The sequence below is a fragment of the Lissotriton helveticus genome, chromosome 2_1, assembly GCF_964261635.1.
Source record: "Lissotriton helveticus chromosome 2_1, aLisHel1.1, whole genome shotgun sequence".
Taxonomy (NCBI): Eukaryota; Metazoa; Chordata; class Amphibia; order Caudata; family Salamandridae; genus Lissotriton; species Lissotriton helveticus.
Window position 1 is genome coordinate 1,110,047,206 of NC_136059.1, and position 21,821 is coordinate 1,110,069,026.

Genomic DNA, 21,821 nt, shown 5'->3' on the forward strand with positions numbered 1-21,821 from the left:
ACCGACCCCTTAACTTGATGGTGCATTAAGAGAGCAATCCACAACACCTGCAAGGGCAAAGTTTCCTTTGCACAGTTTAAATGCTGAGCAATGTGTACCAGAAAACAAGATTATGACTAGAACTGTGGCAAGGGTTATTTTGAGAACTCTTCGTTGTCCTTTTCTAAGGTGCTGCTGAATGTGTCCCGCACATTTGTTAGAGGGGTTTGACATATCTTGCTGCCCTACTTCAGTCCTGCCACACTACAAAGTCTTTGGCTCCCATATTAGTCATGCATCTCAGCCGAGTTCAGCTGATATGTGTGACTAATCTGGGAGCCAACAGTAATTTGTAAATGTATTACTTTGGAACTCACTCGGATTCTTCTGCCTTTCCTTATGCCTTTACTCAACTCACATCTGTTTCCCTCTCCACTACTCTAATCATAGGGCCCAGTGATCTGTTCTCCGCCTTATGCACCCCCCCACACCCGTCCCATCATTAACAACTCTGCCTTTTTAAACATTAGTCCTGGTCACCTCGTCCCAACTTTGCTGACATGAGACATGCTCTTATGAAGCACAGTTTGAAGAAAAAACACAGACTAGGTGAGCAAGTTTCTACGCTGCAATATCAGTCCCCAGCAACAAAAGAGGCACAAAGCTTTCCGCTAGTGTCGTATCGTCGTTGCCTGACCCCTGTCTGAGACAGGACAGGCAAGGCAGGAAGGGGCGTGGGGAGAAGGGGAAGTGAAGGGAACAAGTTAGTTCACGAGCAGACACGCACAAATAAAGACGTGTTAGAACCTGCTCCTGGCTCCTGTGGTACTTGGGGAAGGCGACTCTGGCGACGAGGATGGGATCCCTGCTGGAGCCCCACACGCCTTAAGACCCCTGCCGTCCGTGAACGGCCAGAAACAGCAAGCCTGCAGCCTGTGTCGGCGCTGAAACGCTCCACACGCCACGTTTGAATACTGCCCCAGAGCGCGACGATCGGCATCAGCTCAAAGATTGCCCGGGCTGCCGGATCGTCGTTCTAAGCATCCCTGACTCGGCAAGCTGCCCAGAAACTGCCCGGAAAAAAAAAAGAAAAGAAAATTGGCGCGAAGCAGCAAGGACGCCGGAGAGCGCACCCAGAGACGGCCAGCCAAGACCAGGAGCGTGAGGGTGAGTCCCGAATGCCAGTAAGCCTGAATAAGAGACTTTGAGTGTGGCGATTGTAAAATAACAGGCAACCACGTGTCCTGAACGGCGGCCATCTTAGAGTCAGGCGCCAACCATAGGCACCCATTGGAATTTTGGTGACGGCCATTTTGGAGTCAGGCATCATTGTATTTCACACCTAAAACTGCTGACAATTCAGCGGAACCAAGCAATACTGGCTAATACGCTCACTTGTGGCGAACAATAGCCACTGAGTGACCTGACCAAGCCGCGATGTCCGTCCTCAACCAGACAGGCGCTTCAGGAGGAGGAGCAACAACGGCTCCAGCCACGCTACCTCCACCGCTTGCACCGTCTCCCCACGCACTCATGGGGGTACCATATCTGCGGCCACCAGACGTCCGGCAATAGCATGGGGCCCAAGTGGAAGAGCTGGGCTGAAGACTTCGAGGACTACATGACCGGGTCCCAAGTGCAAGATTCGAAGCAAAAATTGATAGCCCTGCGAAATTTAGTGGGAAAAGACATCGCGCAAATCATCAAAGAATTGCCTAATGCAACTACTGCCTCCTACGACGACGTGAAAGGAGCCCTTGACCGGAGGTTTCTACATAAACGCAACTTGGACTATGAGCGCTACACATTTAATTTAGCCACCCAAGACAAGGATGAACGCACGTGTGACTTCATTGTGCGCATCAGGAGATTAGCTCGACACTGCGAGTTCGACGCTTTCACCACTGATGACGCGTTGCGACTGCACATAATTGAAGGATGCCAATCTGAATCATTGCGCCGGCGACTGTTGAAAAAGCATTACTCTCTCGAAGAAATCGAAGAGATGACACGAATCAACGACCAAGCGGAAGATCACGCTAGGAAAATGGAGACCAACAAGACTGAAAAAAAGGAACAAGCATTTCGAATACAAGCACACAAGGAGAAGAAACATCGGACGGACCATCACAAGTCAAGCAAACCGCCACGTTTTGCAACTTCCCGGAGGACGCCATCACGGCAGGAGTCGCGACACACCAAGTCCAGCAAAACGGCGCCAGCGTGCTACAGGTGTCGCCAGGATTACCCCCATTCAGGACAGTGTCCAGCTATCGGTCAGCGCTGTCATCGCTGCGACAGGGAGAATCACTTCGAAGTGGTCTGTCAGACTCAACGTTTGGGGCGAAGATCGTCCACGCCTAGATCCATCACGCAGTGAAAGGAAGAGGAGAATGCTCCTCTAGTTCATCCCGGTTGAGCGTCCATTCTGCAAGCTCTTATAGATCACGGAGATCAACATCCAGTGAGTCATCACCACCCACGCCGGTGTCACAAGACAGTGACGAATACATCTGTATGGTGTCAGACCCGGACCGGCTAAAGAAATACCCCAAATTAGACATTCGAATCGGAAATCATCCTGCCAAGTTTGTCCTGGACTCAGGAGCCTCTCTAAACTACATTTGTGAGCTTGAACACCAAAGCATGAAACCACGTCCAAAACTAGAACCCGCAGCTGTCCGGATACTTACCTGGATGTCCAGAAAGCCACTGCCATGCCTAGGTCGTTTTAGAACGACTCTATCATACAAGGACCGACAAATCGCAGCTTATATTCACGTTGTCGAAGGCCCAGACCTGGCTGACTGCCTGCTAAGCCTGCCAACAGCTGAAAGACTGAAGCTCGTGGAACTCCTTTACATGACTGAAGACGCCCCAGACATTGTCGCTAAATTTCCGAACCTCTTCAAGGGGCTAGGGAAGTTAAATCAATTCAAGGTAAAAATACATATCGATGAGCGTGTGACTCCAGTGGCGCAGCACCACAGGAAGGTGCCGTTCCACCTACAGCAAGTTGTAGATGATGAACTCCAAGAGCTGCTAAAGACAGATATCATGAGCGCACATCAGGGCCAACCCCATGGGTATCACCCGTAGTGGTAGTACCTAAGAAAGGGCAAAATAACAAAGCGCTTCTGTGTGTGGACATGCGTGCACCCAACATGGCTATCGAGAGAGAACACCACCCAGGACCACACATTAGCGATATGATCGCTCGCCTCAACGGAGCCACGGTATTCTCGAAACTCGATCTTAATAAGGGGTACCACCAGCTGGAGTTACACGATAAGTCGCGTTACATCACAACCTTCACAACCCACCAAGGACTTTTCCGCTACAAACGTTTGAACTTTGGCATCTCGTCGGCCGCCGAAATTTTCCAAGAAGCCATTCGGCGAGTGATCCAAGGGATTCCCAATGCTTTCAACTACAGTGAGCAGGAAGGGGCTACTGGGCCCCAACAGTGGGGGTGCGATTGTTTGCCGCTGGTGTCCTGGGGTCTGTCCTACTACGGCTAAACAGGATGTTTCCGGTCCACGGAGGACCTGGCCTGGCATTTCGGGCTGAACTGTTCCCATGAGGCACAGGGTCGAGACTGCTTTGCGTATGGCTGGGTCCAAACTGGGGTGGTTTAGTGAGAAAAAGAACTATGCATTTAACCCAGATCACTTGGCTGGGGGTGAATGTTTGATTTATTCAAAATTCTGTCCATCATTCGTTTGTGCAGCAAACAGGAGTAAAGCAGACACTCCTGAGCCCACTTCTGAGCCCTCCCCCAGGCAATAAGAGCAGATGGAGGCTACTTGGGGGGAGCTAAGAAACTGTGTTGTGTTTTGTTGCTGGCACCCGGCAGTAAGTGGGTCCGCGTGCCGGAATGGGATCTCTAGGTGCCTTGTTGCCACCAGATCCACCACTAACAATCCACTCTGAGGCATCCACGTCAGCAGGGTAGCTATTATTGGTGAAGTGGGTTCAGTAGCACCGATGCCCATTTAACCCTGACAATGCTGCAAAATTACTACTCCAACAGCAGGCGAAAGGGCCATTTTCCTTGCTAGCACAGGGCAGGGTGACCAGATTTTGAAAGCCAAAAAACTGGACATTTCGCAAAAATAGAAGACGGACTCAATTCAATATCATCTGAGGGGCACAGAATGACATCACTCATCAGTAGAGAACCACAGACTAGGCACTAGAGAAATAAATACAAAGTATTTGTTTTAAACCGAGTATCAAACATGTTATTTAAGTAGCTTTCTAATAAGAGCTGCTAACTGGTACTTCGTTAGCACATAGAAACGTGCCTTGATTGTTCTGCGTCGAATCTCACTAAAAACCGAGACCTCAGCCAAAATTGTCGAGCTTCAGATTCTCCAACAATCACTCTGACATAGAATGTAAACATACATTATACGCGGCCAGGGCGCTTGAGATGGGCTTAAGGGGCAGTGGGAATCTAGAGGAATGTAGACTGGTAGAGGTACTAAGTGAGGGAAAACACAATATTTTGTAAAAACGTACCAACGTGTTTGAAGACTTTCAAAACCAAGAACTGGAGAGTGTGTGCGTTTTTACCTGTGCGTATGTAACGCTTTGTGGTGAAATCCAGACACCTCACCGTTCCCGACAGAAAGCAGCTGTCCACCACTATTTACCAGAAAATAAATTGATTAGGGGGTGTAACACCCCAAACATCCCCTCCCCCCAAGCTACGCCACCTTCAAAGTAGTCATGGTTTACTCCGTCATCGCACACGTCAGAGGCCGCACACAACCACCTTGTCGCCTCAGGAGAACCTTGGAACCTTCATTGCAGCCGGTTGCAGGTGGCTATCGGTATTTTTTTTTGTTTGCTCCGACCATGTCTCCTGGACTTTGCAATAATCTCATAGTACTTTACTGTGGTTTGACAAAAATGTTTTGCTGTTGGTTGGCTACAAAAGGACTTTATATTTTGCCTCTGTTCATCTTCATTTGATCAGGGGTTCTTCGGATTGAAGCGAACCCCAGTTCTGTTTACTTACTCCACGTGTGTACTGGTTTGTCAGCACTTTTCATTCTCGACAAAAGGGCAGGACTTCCAGAAAACTGTTGGATTGGTTAGGATGGAAATTCCCAATAAACTGTGTTCATGATGACTACTTTGAAGGTAGCGTGGGTGCATGGCATAGAGTAGGTTTCAATGTACGTCTCCAGGGCTTTAAGTGGGCTGGGTTCCTGCCAGTGCTCAGCTGCTGAGAAGGGTCCCTATCGGGCTCCCCATTTTTGCCCTCACCCTCAGGGTGAAAAAAATCTTAACTCTGCAGCAGTGCCACCCTTCACTTCCTGTGATGTAATTTCAAAGAGACTCGTTATAGTTCTTTCACAGTCTCATCATTTCAGGACTGAAGCATTTTCAATAATATATACAACAAAGCCATAGTTATTTCTTATTTATCTTATACAACTAACAACCATTGACAAAGCTAATAGTCCTGGCCTGTTGTAGGTATGATGCTACTTGTTCCATTATATATCTGGATGCAGTGACAGAAACAGTAAAATACAAGTCGGGCGGCACACTACGCTAAGCACAGATTTTTTGGCTTTCCTTTTTTTTTTAAATCCACGCCCTTAATTACATCAGCCTCCAGTTTGTCATCCCACTTAAAGCCCTGTATGTCTCTACCGTGGTTCGTACTTGAAAAATGACCTTGCTTAAACCTTTTTTGTACTCCCTCCTAAATAATACACTTCTGTCCTTATTGCAAATATATGTTTTTTTCAAATAAAAGATGTACATTTAGATCTTCTGACAGCTGTATCCCTACTTTAAATGTTGCCTGCTGGGAGTCTCGCTCCTCATTGGTACAGCAGAAAGATTAACTCCCCTTCTTAAACAAGCATTGACATAGCCACCAGGTTTGGCTTTTGTATATTTTAAAGTTTACTGTTTGAGAACGCCTCTCATTTAGAGGGCAGTAGAAATGGAATGCAGAGGTAAAAACATGCGGTAATCGGGTTACCGCACATCTATACCGTTACCTTAGATTTTTGACAGCGCATTAGCACTGTGCTTCTTGGTGACTCCCTCAATATTACCACTAGCATAAGGGTGGAGTAAAAAGTAGCAGAAACAAGTAGCATGGCAGAGACAGACGATACAGCGTGCCTATATTTTCAGGGTTGTCTTGCTGCTACACTTAGACGGAATGCATGCTGAAGCAGCGCCAATCTATGTCGCACTCAGAATAAGGCGCTACTTCCCACACTACAGGCCTCACTTAAAGGTCCTTTCAAGATGTTTGCATTTTTCTAGCATCAGTACATAATCGTAATCGGTGGTAAGGGAGTGCAAACATTCGAGTCTGTGATCTATTTGAATGTATAATGACCGCAAATTACATATAGAGTCCGTTTTTTAGCAGTTTTATATGGCAGGAACTCAACCCGAAGGAACAGGACCACAGCAGTTACAACACACAAGGACATATTCATTTTTGGTAGGCACAGAGAGATTACGTGATTTGCCCAGAATCACAGGGTGTTGAGCCGACGCCGAGACTGGAACCCGGTTCCAAAGTCGGCAGCTCCGGTTGTTACGCCACGTCCTCGCCCATTCGTAACCAAGTGCATTCTGGTAATTGTAGTCCTGGTGCGTTTCAGTGTTCCCAATTGAGGTAAAAAGTCTGAAGAAATGTTTCTCCTCTCCTTAAAATATAATTGGTCGGCAGTGATGAATGTACTGAGCCCCTCAGGGGGTCCTGTGGGGAGCAGTGGTCCCGAGCGAGGAGTGGGAGGTGGCCGGCAGGGAGGATGCCTTCACGCTCATTGGAGCGAATCAAAGGCTTTTGGGAATGCGGCCCCGTGATAATCACGAGTTTAAAACAGATTAGAGAGGCTCACGCTCCTTCCCTGGCAGCAGTTGTGCGGGTCTTCGAGGAGCTGAAGGTAAGTGCGCGTGAGCGGGCCGTTATTAGCCGTAACTTCTTTTTAACTCCCTTTGCTACCCCGTGGTTCACAATTCTTTCTTTCCCTACGAACCAATGTTTGTATTTGTGAGTAGTTTACCCAAAATGCCAAAGAAGTTTTCCAATGTGCCGAAATTTGAGGTCACCTAAGTGGTAGTTGCCCACAAATTGGGGTTCTTTTATTTTTCCCAATTAAGTCTTACTGAAGCTGAGCAGGTTTTAAAAGGGGAATAAAATGGTTATTTTAAGGACTTTAAGTGGGATGAAAAAAACTAGGGGGGGGGGGGGGGTCTAAAAGGGGCGTGGCTTAAAACACAAACTAAAAATCTGTGCTTAGCGTAGTGTGCCGCCCGACTTGCAATTTTGTTGTTTGTCATTGCATCCAGATTTGATACAAGTCGGGACTATTGGCTTTGTCAATGGTTTTAGTTGCATAAGACAAATAAGCAGCAACTATGGCTTGCATATAATATTGACAAAGCTTCCACTTAAAGCCCTGGTGACACCACGACGACGATGTTGCTGCTCCTAAGTTTCAAAAAGAGAAAGGAAATCCAGAGAGAAAATGACTTTAAAAAAAAAAATGTTTTTTAAAGGATTTCCCTTCCCCTACAACGCTCACCTGGCATGACGTCATGCCCACTAGTGAGAAGTGTGAGCACGCACATCGAAGTGCCTGCTGTCACTGCAGGTCCGCCTGTGCCAGGGCACAAACAGAGCCAGATAGAGACCCGTTTCAAGGGCCTCTTCTTAAAACTGGCGGTGCTCAGCACCGGTGAGACCCGGCCCACTTAAAGCCCTGGTTATTTCTGACTGAAAGTTGGGGATGACTGGAGAGTCCTGCTATGCATGGACGTGTCTATTCGCATCTCTGTGGGTCGCTGTCCTTCCAGTATGACCGCTGATGTGTCCTTGCCACACACTGATCTGTCAGGCCCCCCCACCCCCGAAAATCATGAACTCGATTTTAAGCGTAGTGTGGAAAGTTGCTTAAGCTACACGTTAATCGTTCTAAATAGCATGCTAATTTGGCAGACCTGCCGGTAAAAGTCCATGATATGACATTTTATGAGGGTTTCTCATCCAAAGGTGTCCTATTTTTTTAACACGTGTAAAAACGAGTTCTCGTTATAGACGTTAGCAGACGCGATTTAAAACATTATTTATCATTTAAAATGAACTTTTACTAGTGATGCAATCCCCACTTTTAGTTCCCCACATAAAAATTGTCCTGGTATCTCAATGGTTGGAACGTTTATTTACGCGCTTCTTGTAATAAAAGGCGAGTCCCTTTTATTCCGCTCATGCACGAGATTTGAGAAGCGGTCCCCTCGTTCCATAGGGTTCTTTTTTTTACTCAAAACTTTTCGCCAGCAGTTGGCCCTTCAGAGCCATACCGGACAGTCTGGTTTTATTCCAACCTCGGGCCCTTTAGGAGACCGCACCTGGGTTGGTTTGAGACCCTTTTGATTGTAGACGTGAGTGGATCTCAACTGTGAAGGAGGAAACGGCCAGAAGTGCCGAATTATTAATTCTCGCCTGTTTTCCTTACTTTAACGCCCCCCCCTCTTTCCAAATCAAACACCGCCGCTATTAGATCCACCTGGGAGAAATGCTCAACTGGCCAGGGCCTTAATGCTGCAGTCGACAGGTGGAATGTGACTGTGGAGTCTGCTCGGAATACCGAGCTGCCTCGAATCTCAGCAAAATAGAATGGGGGAGAGGTGTGGCGCCGCGGCCAGGGCGACTGACGCTGGAATCTGGGGATCACGGTTCGAATCCCGGCTCCGGCGGCAGGTTTACCCAGCACCATGTGACTCTGGGCAATAGCTTGCTTAATCTTCCCGAGGCCCCCAGCGCCTAGAGACCCTTACGGGTGATTGTGCGCTTTACAAATGTGGATTATTATTATTATTAATATTGACCACCCCCACCCACCGACTCACTGAAGTGGAGATTTTAGTCGGGAGACACCAAAAATAAATCAATGTTGGCATTAACAGTCTAGTCTCCCACCTAAAAGGGTCTATTGGCATGCTGGCGAGTGGACCACTTGCGCCTCAAATGAACCCATGATTTAAGAGTTGTTTTAAGTGTACCTTGAAATGGGAGTTATAAACTGCACGGGTGAAGGGGCTTTTTAGGGGACTGTGGTTTTCCCTTCCAGTTCCAGCTCTGTTTTTAACCCACTGTGCGCGTGTGTTCTCACCCTCAGGCGTCTGTCAGCAGCACACCATGCCCCGGTACGCAGGCGCCTACGGCTCGGGCTCGACCTACAGCAGCAGCGGAGGGCGGGGCTCCGGAGGCCTCCGTGCAGAAGAGTGAGTAACGCCCCTCCAAGGTGTCACTACCTACGCATTCCTTGGCGTGAAATGCGCAATATACCTGTGTGCTTTAATGTATCGCTTCGTAACCTTTTGATATATGAACCACTACTGGAAGCCAGGGACCCAGGCCTAAGCAATTTGTATAATTTGTAAAACTTCAAACCATACAGCCAAATACAGAAAACTAATATTAATCAAAATAGGCAAATTATGAAATATTTTAATGTATTAATATAACAAAATTCAATTCAATCGGGGAGGTAAGGACTTGTCGAATTTCGATTTTTATTTGCAAATAAAATAAAAAACACTATGCTAGAATTTAGCATATTTTATATGCTCCATTTACACGAACAGCCTCTGGTGTTTCAGTAGAGGTCACCAGTGATCCACACTAGATTGCTTACTGAACCTGCCTTGTTCTACAAATTCTGCTATGAATACCAACTTAATTTTGGCATTTCATTTCAAATTCCTCAACACTTACAGAGCAGTGAACATTTCAAAATGTTCCTTTATGTATATAAAATGTGTTAATATGCTATTCCTTTTCTAAATGTGTGTACCACAATTTAACTGCTGTTTAATACTTATTGTGATCTTCTTTTAACATTCTGCACACTCTCTACGACTCTGACCAGTATCCATTTCCTTAGGGTACACTCCTCAAACCCTTTCCCTCAGCTAGCCACGGGTTTTGCCACGATCTGGTACTTTATCCAGCCCGCGCTGCTAGAAATGATGGGGGTACATGATACATCCGGATGTGGCAGGTATTAATGAGCTGGATCGGAATCCACACCGGCCTCCTTGAAATGTGCTGACTCTGGCCCGTTGCAGTTTTCCGACACCGAAACATGTTCAGCAGCACTGGCTCTTGGCCTGCTTTGTGTTCAGAGCAGAAACCTGCAGGAGCAGAGGGAGATCGTGTACTTACAAATAAGATTAGGCCTAACACAAATGCATCAATCAAAGGGCCATCAGCCCTCCTATCTTTCTCAGTCTGGCTGTGAGATACTGGGAAATTAATACATTTATATAAACGAGGCACCATTTACGTTGTCACTTTAGTACTTTCACCGAACTAATGTTTGGTAGCAGGTACTTGACTCTTACAAGTTCTGTTTGTAAGAGATATATGTACTGTAAGAATTGTGGAAATGGTTCTATATGAGCAATTACAATAGATACAAAGATTCTTTCATCTCTACGAGCAAAGGCCACCTCTCTTGCATCCAGCTTGAAATCATACATTTTAAAATGCAAAGCCCATCATTTAACCCACTTGTAAAGATTGTAGAAGGAAAATTACTGACTACAAAGACATAAGGACCAGAGATCTTCTATGGGAAAGAAGGCATAACATGGGACAACATACAGGCTAGTTGTGTGTAGGTGTGTGTGTAGGTGTGTGTGTAGGTGTGTAGACATTTATCCAAGCTTTGCAATAATGCATCACAGTTGCTCATAGATTTTTGGCCTGAACAAACCACAGTTAGCCCAGCGAGGTCCATTCATCAAAGAAAACGGAAAGACAAACTCATTAAGAGAGGTAAATTGGCGAGAAATAAGTGGATCAAAGCAAATCAACACATGGTACAACCATCTGAAGGCAGCTTTGGAAGTGCTCCAATTAAATACATTATGGGCAACTATAGTGGCAGAAATCAAGCTGATAGTGGATAAGCAGTAAAATGTAATGTCTTACTCCCAAGATAAAGATGAATTTACAAGGAAATCTGACGACTGGATGGTGGTAAACCCATACAATAGGAATAGGCAGTGAATGTATTTGGGCGTTCTCTTTTCTATAAATCTCAACTTGTAGTTTGTATCTTGTAGAACGAGCAGTCTCCATACCAAAGACTTCATCCCAGAGGGGAGCTGACTTGGGCAACCAAAACCAGCAGCCTTTGTGATGACGAATGCAAATGACTACTGCAGGTTTTATGCACCTCTCCAGAGCCCCTTCACGCTCAGATTGTTGCTAAGACCCTGTTTATTGGCATTGGAGGTTAGTACACAGCAGGCACTAGTCCAGAGTCTAAAGATTAGCATACCAAGTTCAACTGGAGGCATCTAACATTCCTGTTCATAGCAGCTGCTAGGCTTGAGTCAATGGGGTAGTTATTGCTGGAAAGTGGGCCTTAGACAGATGCTGTTTTTATTTCAGACGCAGTACACTTGCAGCTTAAAAAAAAGTGGATTTTCTTGGCTGAAACAATCCTATTATTCAAATGAACATTTTTATACGAAAAGTAATTTTTTTCAATTGGTTTGTAAAAATGGGTGAACTTGTAATTTTAATTAATCGAACAATAAAAATGTTCAGATTTATAGTAATTGCCGTTTATATAGCACCTTACTGACAAGTCTTTATCACTAAACAAAGAAACAATTTTTAACAACCTTCGAATAATAGGAGAATGAGGAAAAAGAAAGTCTGCTTATGCACTGCAATTTGCCTGCAGCTCTTGATGCTAGTTAAGTGGTCGCTGAGTTATGTTACAATGGCTGTAACGTGAGACATGCGAGGATCTCCACAGCAAAAGCAGCAACCCACTGAGCTGTCTACATGAAATGTAAATCTGTGACCCTATTGATGCATGTTGTTCTATGCAGGAGCCACATCTGCTCATTTGTGATGCCTCAAACGTGACTAGGCTGCACATATCTTTCACAAGTACATTAACCGGCAGATTTGTGGTCTGCAGCAGGCGTCTTAACCTGCAAGATGTTTTAAACCACAGCCGGTGTGGCCAAAAAAGTAATCAGAACTATCTCATTTATCCTACCAGAGGTAATATCTTTAAAAAAAAATGTGTATACATTTTTTCCTTTTCCTTTCTGTTGCCAGCACAACCCCCAATGTATTGTAGAGCCGCAGATACAGAATGAGGGGATAGTTGAGTGAGTTGGTGGTGGGTGGGTGGGGAGGGGGCATTGAAATACTTTTCAAAGCTGAGTTATGTGGCGGGGTTGACTTACTTGGTCAATTGGACCAACCAATAAGTTCCAACTCAACTTACAAAATTCCACCTTTTGAAAGTCTGTCCTGGGCTTTGCTAACCTGTTACTGTGTACATATAGATTATGGACACGTACACACCATGCTGTCACTTGAACACACACACACTTTCACACCAGACCACGCATCAGGCTAAAACCCTTCCAGACACAATCCGCTGCTAAATAAGTGAGATGAACACCATTACATACACATCACACATTGTTGACACCATAAGGTACACGATTCCACACAATCGCACAGACATGTTACCAATTTACACCACTACTCATAAGATGCACAGTATGCCATACTCTAGATTCCCCCTCCGTTGCATACTTCCAACCATTCAAAAAACACCCCATTCCACAAGTTTTACACCAGCAAAGGCATGCCATTGTGTACATTAGCTGATCGACACACTCGGTGAACCCTAAAAATCACACACTGGTTTCAAAAAGCTCCGACAGACCATTTATGTCGCATTGAAGCTACTGAACCATATCACTCCTAAATACCTTAAAACCATTTAATTTACCGTACACCTGATAACATATAGTAGGGACTTGCAGGCAAATTAAACCAATATAGTATAACCATTTCATAATGTTGAAAGGAGGAACACAAGCAGTTTACCACTCTTTAGCTGAGGTAATGTGCACGGAGATCTCTTGCCTGCAAATATAGGTCTCTCTTTTCTCAATCCCTGGTAGTTTTCATGCTCATACATGCTCCTCTTTCGAACTCTGTCTCAAAGTTGTCTGTCTGGAGCTCTCACGGGGACTCCCTATTTCACATGTCCTTTTTGATTGTCATCCAGTCTATTCTGGAACCCCTGTCGCACCTCCCGCCTCCTCAGACACTTTGGGCATTTCCTGTTTTATGGATTGCCACTCACCTTAGACCATTGTGCTGCATGCTGCTTCCTAGATCAATTTGTCATTCTGTATGGGAATCTGGTGGCGCCGTGGGTGTGGATCTCACCCACAAATGGTAACTGCTTAGCTTTTCCACCCGATTGGGTTTGGTTCTACTTAGTGCCTGGCACGGGGCCTTTATCTGGAGCCTCTATCTCTTAGTTGGGGCACCAAAGTTGAAAACCCCAAATTATCAGTGGACCACGTTTCCAAACCCTCAAACGCAAGAACATTTCAGAACTCGAAACCCCATATCTAAATGCGTGTTTAAAGGTTGAATAGTGAAACCAGGGAGATGTACTGCTGCTCACTTCCTTTCTCTGTACAAAGGTTCTACCCACACCACCCACCTATTTTTCGTACTCTAAAAGGTGTTGTGTTACAATAAGAGAGAGAGGGAGAGTTCGGGACACTCAGTGCCCTGGGTACATTTTCATCAAACAGAATAGTGTCTCAAGGCACTAAATGTGTAAGCACAAGTACAGAGAAAAAAAGGAAGAAGAACCTTAATAATTCACGTTGAGAATCAATAAGGATTATTAGGAAGCCCTCACTCACCACCCTGGGTGGTGACGTGCTTCATCATCGGACCCACCAGGAGAAGCTGAATGCCTCCCTGGTGTGCTTCAACGCCAGAATACTGCGGAGCTGTTTTTTTGTGACGGTGATGTGAAAAAGGTGCGAGTTAAAATGTCAAGGAAGTGTACCACGCACAGAAATTTTATTCAGTGGTCAGCCTGACATGGTTAAAAACATGTGTTGGGAAATTTACCAAATAATGTTTTGGTTATTTCCACTTAAAGTGGGGTCGACATGTTTCTGCCTGTTGTGTAAGTTTACTGGGCTTTCTTCAGGACCATAAGAAGTGTACCCCGGCGGTATGGGCGCGCTAAGGCCCACCCTAACCAGAGGACGTGAAAGTTAAAATTCAGTGTAAAAAATGATGAAAAGTGCAAAAAAGAAACCAACAAGTAGTGGGATTTATCTCTAATTTCGAGGAACCTGTATAGTCTGCGGGGAAATAGACATACACACAAATAAACAAGACAAACACTTAGTTATCAGAATCTCTCTCTTGAGTTTTTTGCAAGACCGATCTCTGTACAAATGTGCATAGGGCTAGTCAATATGCGTGACCATGGTGTCATAGGTGTTATTGTTGTGCTGGAAGACGCTTGTCTAGGCATCCGACAGGCTAGTAGGCATGCACTATGACATGAAAGGAAAGCCGGCTTTTCAGGCGGCTTAGAAAGCAACACTCGTGCATAGCGATCAATGGGCCAGAATGCACGGCCAGTGGTAAAGTAATGATACTGGTACATACTAAATGGCACTAGCAGATTAAATAGTAAGCGTTTCTCACTTGTAAAATAAAGGATCCACGCCCCATAGGTCTCGGGAGGGGGGTGGAGGTGACAATGGCACACCCTGTAAGGGGAAACAAAGTCACAGATGCGGTGGGGTTAGTTAGAAAGTGATACTGAGGGTATAGAAAATTACTTAGCTGGGTATGGAGGGAAGGGTCTTACGCCCTCACCGCCTGGCACCCGCTCTGCACCTAGGATCTCCTGCAACCGGACCTCGTGGATGGGGTCCCGAGCGCGGAGAAGCCTGAAATAGAATGCCGGTTCCTTGTTGACTCGCGGTAGCCAATCAGAGTGCTGTGATGAGAGCGAGGCTTGAGGCGCGAGCTCCCTTGCTGTACGTGAAACGCTCCATTCACCGGGCTGGGTGAAAAAGAGGCTTGGAACTCAAGCTTAGTTGGGCTTGAGTATCGGGAAGAAAAAACTTTATTAACAATCGAAAGGCAGGAACCTTCGATTTGGAGTGAGAAACATAACAGTTACATTGAAAATTGGAAAAGAGGCGGACCGAAGAACATTTCAAAGTGGCACTTCGAGAAAGGACATTAAAATGGACATTAAAAACGAAAGGCAATATTAAAGATGTAAGTGCACACAATGTGGGCACATTGAATCTCCATAGCTGTGGTTGAGGGCCCCAGGGTGCAAAAGAGGAACTCGCTGCACAAGGGGAGTTCAATTTGAATAGTTACGAAAAAGGGGTACATTATTTTTATTTTCAATTTATAGCCCCATTAGACTTTACAAATAATTATTCAGAGGAAAGGGGTTATAGTGTGACTGAGTGTTATCAAAGCCCATAAAGGGCAAGGGTGTTTATAGGAGACAGTCTCGGGGGCACTATCACGGAAGGGGGACGAAATTATGGGCGATCTAATTAGCATTTTAATACTGAAGACCAAGGAATCTGGTCATTCAACCCATTTAGATGTGTCCCGAATCTGTAGACCCAGCGTTGTTCTTTCTTAAAAAGGACAGTGGCTGTGTTATTTTCAGTAGCGATCTGTTCAATAATAGTCCAGTGGAGGTCATTGGGGGTATGATTGTACTGGAGGAAATGTTCACTCATCTTGGTTGTTATTTTCCGGCACCTGATGTTGCTGCTGTGTTCGCAAATGCGCTGTTTGATTTTGCGAGTGGTCATTCCCACATATCATATTTTCAAGCAGGGACACGTAATGAGATATATCACGTTGGGGGAGTTACAGTTTGTATGTATTCTTTGGGTCCATGTCCTGCCTGGTTCCAAGGAAAGTTGTTTGGTGTGTGTCGTCAGGTGGCACACACTGCAATTAGAGCATGGATAGTGTCCAGTGACTGGTGGTAAGCCCCAGGCATTAGTAATAGATCTCTCATTTGAAGGGTGAAGTACATCTGTTTTTGTCCGCGTGTGTACCAAGGAGTCCTTGAGACTCCTACCTTTTTTAAAAGAAAAGTGATTTGTCCCAGGTTCTCTTGTTGCTGGTGATCTTCCAGTGTTTATTGACCGATTTTCTTCATAGCTTCTGACAGACAGCTATAGGTGGTAACACATGTCAATGGCATATCTTTAGGTTCTTTGATGGTTTCCTCTAGAAGTGCTTCCCGGGGTTGGTTCCTTGCACGTTTGTTCCCTTTGTCAAAAAAAATTTCAGGGTACCCTCTCGCTTTTAATCTCTGTGTGAGGTCAGTTGCTTGGTTCTTGTAGTCCTTGATATCGCTACAGTTCCTACGTATCCTAAGATACTGGTCGTAGGGAAGGTTTTCCCTAAGGGGTCTTGGATGGAAGCTTGAGAATTCAAGCAGGTTGTTTTTAGTTGTTAGTTTGTAGTGGGATCTCGTGGTGAGTACTGTGCCATTTACTGTAACAACCACATCCAGGAATACCACTTCCTACTTCCTGAAACAGTGGGTGAATTTAAGGAAGGGATCTAGGGTGTTAATCCAGACCAAGAATTGGTCAAGAGTAGCTTCCCCACCCTTACAGATAAGGAAAATATCGTCAATATACCTTCTCCATAATCCTATGGAGGAGGAAAAGGGGTTGCTTATGGGCAAAATGTTCTTGGACTCAAAATCATGGACATAGAGTCCGGCTACGCTAGGAGCGAAAGTACTGCCCATAGAGGTCCCAGTGCTCTGAAGGTATAGCTTTCCTTTATGTTCGAAGTAATTTTCTTTTAGGGCCATTGAAGCACATTGAAGAATAAAATCTTTAGGTGTATATTCCCAAGCAATCGAGTCCAGTGCAGACCCTAGGACTCTGAGGGTATCATTCTGAGGGATGCTTGTATAAAGGCTCTCAATATCTAGTGTGACTAGAATAATGGAGCCTTACTCAAAAGTGAATTGTTCTAGTAATTGTAGCAAGTTGTTGGTATCTTTTAGATAGGTTGAGGTGTCCTGTATGAGAGGTTTCAAGTAGTGGTCACAGAAAACCAAGAGCGGTTCAAGGAGTGACCCAATTCCTGACACTATTGGCCTACCCGGAGGTGGATGTACATTCATATGGGTCTTTGGCAGGGTATAGAAGTATGGTATTTTGTCCCCACCTGCCGTGAGGAAAGCTGCCTCGTGTCTAGAAATATGTTCTTCTCTTCTGCTACCTTAACCAAGTCATGGATACGTGACTTGAGTTCCGGTGTTGGGTCTGTTAAGAAGGGAGTGTAGTTGGTCCTATTATTCAGGAGATTCATACAGGCCTTGTCATAATCTAAAGTGTTCTGGATCACTATACCACCACCCTTGTCGGCTGGCTTGATGGTAATTTCTTTATTGTTCTTCAGATCCTCGAGGGCTTTGTATTCCAAAGCGGAAAAGTTCTTGAAGGTTGTCGATATTGATAGGGATTCCATGTCATTAAAGACTGCCTGTTCAAATGCTGTTATTTCAGCTGGAATGGAGTACAGGGGTGGAACGAAAGTAGATTTTACACTCAGATTGGTGTCAAAGTTCGGGGAATCCGTCGTGGTGGTTTCTCTTGACTCGAAGGCTTTCAATTTCAGGTTCCTAAAAAACTCTGATAACTCATAGTGGAGTTTGAATTTGTCAGGTCTAGCAGTAGGGACGAAGCAGAGGCCTTTCTCTAAAACCTTGATTTCTACTGTGTTCAATGTCTTACTTGAGAGGTTAGTTACTAGACTCCCTGGGTACTTGTGCCCGGTGTCAATGTTTTGCTGCGGGTGTGATTCCCCACTGGGTCCTCCATTTCCCAGATTACTTGGTTGTTTCCTCTTCTCCTTCCCCTCCTGCCCCTCTCTAAAAAAGGCATCTGGTGTTTGGTTCTGGGGAAATGGGGGATGCATGTATGGATTCCAACCCATCATCGGAAATGGTGGTTGGTGTTGGAAGAAATGTGGTGGGGGGCCATTACCTGGTGTACCATAGGGTGGCCACCTAGGTTGTTGGTTGTAATGATTGGACCTGCCTCTTCCCCCTCGTTTTCCTTTCTGTTTCTGACTGGTTGCTGGACATACTGCTAAGAAATTTTGTAACCTTAGATTGCATGAGGGAGTCTTTGTATTCAGTCAGTTCCTTGTTGATCTCATCTAACTTCTTTTTGTAGCATGTTATAGTTGTTTTAAAACGAGACTCGGTTTGTTGGATTTCTATCATTAGTGCCGTAGACAGGCGCAATGCTGTTTTTATAATTCAAACCAACCAATCTCGGATGCAATGCCATGCAATCATTGCCCATTCTTTTTGGAATGTGGCATCATTGAGAAATGTGTGGGGCATTTGTTACAAGAAGGCCTTTTGGGGCGGTATTGGTTGTTAGGTATTGTTTCAATATTGTCCCATGTAATATTGTCCTTATTCGGTCGCGCTTCTGTTCAGTTAGTTTCTCCCATTCAGAGGTGTGAGAGAGAGCCTGAGATATTGCTGGATCCGCAAAAAGATTTGGATCAGCAAGTAGGGCATCCACCTCTGCTTCAGAGTAGGTGAGTCCAAAGTTCGCCATTATTAAAAGAAAATAGAGAAGATGATGGTACAATGACAGAGAGATGTAATCTCTTGGTATGGTATGTTTCCCCTTACAGGGTGTGCCATTGTCGCCTCCACCCCCCTCCAGAGACCTATCGGGCTTGGATCCTTTATTTTACAAGTGAGAAACGCTTACTATTTAATCTGCTAGTGCCATTTAGTATATACCAGTATCATTACTTTACCACTGGCCGTGCATTCTGGCCCATTGATCGCTATGCGCGAGTGTTGCTTTCTAAGGCGCCTGAAAAGCCGGCTTTCCTTTCATGTCATAGTGCATGCCTACTAGCCTGTCGGATGCCTAGACAAGCGTCTTCCAGCACAACAATAACACCTATGACACCATGGTCACGCATATTGACTAGCCCTAAGCACATTTTACAGAGATCGGTCTTGCAAAAAACTCAAGAGACAGATCCTGATAACTAAGTGTTTGTCTTGTTTATTTGTGTGTATGTCTATTTCCCCGCAGACTATACAGGTTCCTCGAAATTAGAGGTAAATCCCACTACTTGTTGTTTTGTTTTTTGCACTTTTTTACACTAAATTTTAACTTTCACGTCCTCTGGTTAGGGTGGGCTTTAGCGCCCCTATACCGCCGGGGTACATTCCTAATGGTCCTGAAGAAAGCCCAGTAAACTTACACATAACTGGCAGAAACATGTCGACCCCACTTTAAGAGGAAATACCCAAAATATTATTTGGTAAATTTCCCAACACATATGTTTTTAACCATGTCAGGCTGACCACTGAATAACATTTCTTTGCGTGGTACACTGCCTTGACATTTTAACTCGCACCTTTTTCACATCACCGTCACAAAAAACCAGCTCCGCAGTATTCTGGCGTTGAAGCACACCAGGGAGGCATTCGGCTTCTCCTGGTGGGCCCGATGATGAAGCATGTCACCACCCAGGGTGGTGAGTGAGGGCTTCCTAATAATCCTTATTGATTCTCAACGTGAATTATCAAGGTTCTTCTTCCTTTTTTATCTGTACTTGTGCTTACACATTTAGTGCCTTGAGACGCTCCTCTGTTTGAAGAAAAGGTACTCTAAAAGGTGCCTGTAATGTGAAAGCCACCATGGGATGCAAGGATTAACCTAAGGGTAGAGCCACCACTTTCACTCCATACCAGGAATTAAAGGTTAACAAATGCTATCTATGTCTTTTAGAGTGGAGCCACCTGCAAGGGCCGTTGTGCTTCACGTAAAACATTGGATGGATAAATATTATCCAGTGTGCGAGCACTAACTTGCAACTTGGAAGAAACTGTCAAACGTGTGGGATGGCACAAAGCCTTTTTAGATGGAGTGTGTAGATAAAAGAATTGAGGGGAGTAAGTTTAAAACATTTTTTTTTTTTTTACTAAGTGTTCAAGTAAGCTGCCTTTTATCAGTAGACGTTAAAAACTCTTGCATTTGAATATTCGTTTAAGGCTGCACTCAGACCCTTAAAACTTGCGGTCTGCTCACCTCTCCTTTTTCCTTCCATGTGTGATGTCCGGGATCATCATTCAGTAACTTTTTAGGTCGGGCATTCGAGACCTCTTGTATATACTTTAGTATATACTTATGTGTATGTACTTTGTGGGTTATGGAGATCTGCCCTAGGACTGGTCTGCTTCCGCTTAGGGACTTTTTTTTCCTGTTAAACTGCCTCTAGTTAACTATCTTGATAGAAAACGAACAGCAGACGTCAGTAAAATAACAGAACCACTTTAGCATTTTCTAGATTCCAGTCCATAGAAATTGTGTTCCACAAGCACCCGTAGGCAATATTTTTTCAAATCTTGTATTCTCAGTGATATGACCACCGAAGGCCCTGAATTTATATTAAAAACAGAGCTTTGCTTATACCATTTCCAGCTGAAAGGCGATATTTCTCACCATGTGTTCCCATACCTGGCTTTTCGCTCAGTTTGGTGCTTAGTTTTCCTCTGTGTTAAAGAACAGTAGATGTTTCAGCTTCCAGGCTAATGTGCTGCATAGCTCAATACAAATAAGGTCACAAAGATGAGACCAATTGCATTGCAAATGCTTGTTTACTCTGGTGCTAGAACTATTTTTTTAAATGTTTCTATTCAAGAGACTACTTCTTGGCTGAAAACCTGTGACTGCAGTTATTGCATTGTGATCTTTGTACGTGTACCATGTTGCCTAACACAACCTACTTGCAAGTGGCTTGTTGCCTTTGGGGCTCACTAACCCAGCTACCCGGGATACGTGTTATTTTCTTAGACTGGTGGCCCACGTTAAGGATATATTGCCAGCAGCACACATGCTATGATCCTGTGTTACAGTGGCACGAAGGCCTAATTTAGTCCCGCCTTTCCAGAATTTGCAATTTAGCCTGACCAGGTGATCTGGAATCTGGCACTGCCTCCTACATCTATGTCCTCCACTACCTGTGCTGAGCACATAGCCTGGCCACTGTCCTCATGGCGCCCATTGGTTGTGCTGCACTGGCCTATCCACGACGGGGCACGTGGGTTGGCAGCTGCATGCTGATTGGGCGCCTAGCTGAGACTGCACATGGGCTGGTCTGAGCTAAAGGTGGAGGGCAGGGAAAGGCCGCAAGATAGTGCTAAGAAGCCACTACCTGTAGCAGCAGCAGAGAGCCACCAGCTCGGGGTTGAGAGGGGGGCATTTTAATGGGAAAGACAGGGTCACACAACGTGGTACTGGACTTTGCAATAAAGGGTGCACTAGAGTGACTGGGTGTCTTTTTGACTGATTTACTGTCAATAGAATTATGATTGGAGGAAGGCTTAATTTGTGCAGGCTGTAGGTACCATTGCTTATGTTTAATGACCGGACTTTGGACCAGAGCAAGTGAGGAAAGTGGAATATGGAGTAACGTGGAAAGAACTGGGAGAAAGAAGGGATGAATAAAAACACAAGAGAGATAAAGATAGGAAGCGTAGCGTCTGAACCGCATTCGACAGCAGGCTCCAAAATGAAGAAAAACCCAAGGCTTCTACCTGCACTTATGCTTTACAATTTTAAGATGGTCTATGGCTTAAAAGCAGCATCAAGAGAGGCTCTGATTAATGTGGCTTTACATTTTTATTTTTTTTAAATGCAGGCATCAGACTAAATCTGGGGGGTATTGTTCTGGTCATTTTGCCATCCTGGTTGCTGACCATTAAACAAGTACCCTGGTTTGATGAGTGTTGGCACTATAGCAGGTCTGCACTAACTGCGTTTACATAGTATGTTCTATTTGAAGTAGATGTACATGTTGAAGCCCCAGCAGCTGGACTGGACTAATCCAAATGTCTGTACTTAAGAGCCCAAGTTGCCTAGCTTAG

The 21,821-nt window shown here is 45.0% G+C and overlaps 1 protein-coding gene across 1 annotated transcript in view; it reads left to right on the plus strand.

Moving 5' to 3' along the window:
• Positions 1-6,802: 6,802 nt before the first annotated feature.
• Positions 6,803-21,821, plus strand: part of MLANA (melan-A) — a 52,263-nt gene continuing 37,244 nt past the window's right edge. Inside the window, exons 1-2 of the mRNA XM_078677434.1 lie at positions 6,803-6,911; positions 9,147-9,252. Coding sequence (XP_078533560.1) covers positions 9,167-9,252 — 86 coding nt within the window. The 5' untranslated portion in view covers positions 6,803-6,911; positions 9,147-9,166. The remainder of the gene's footprint in view (positions 6,912-9,146; positions 9,253-21,821) is intronic.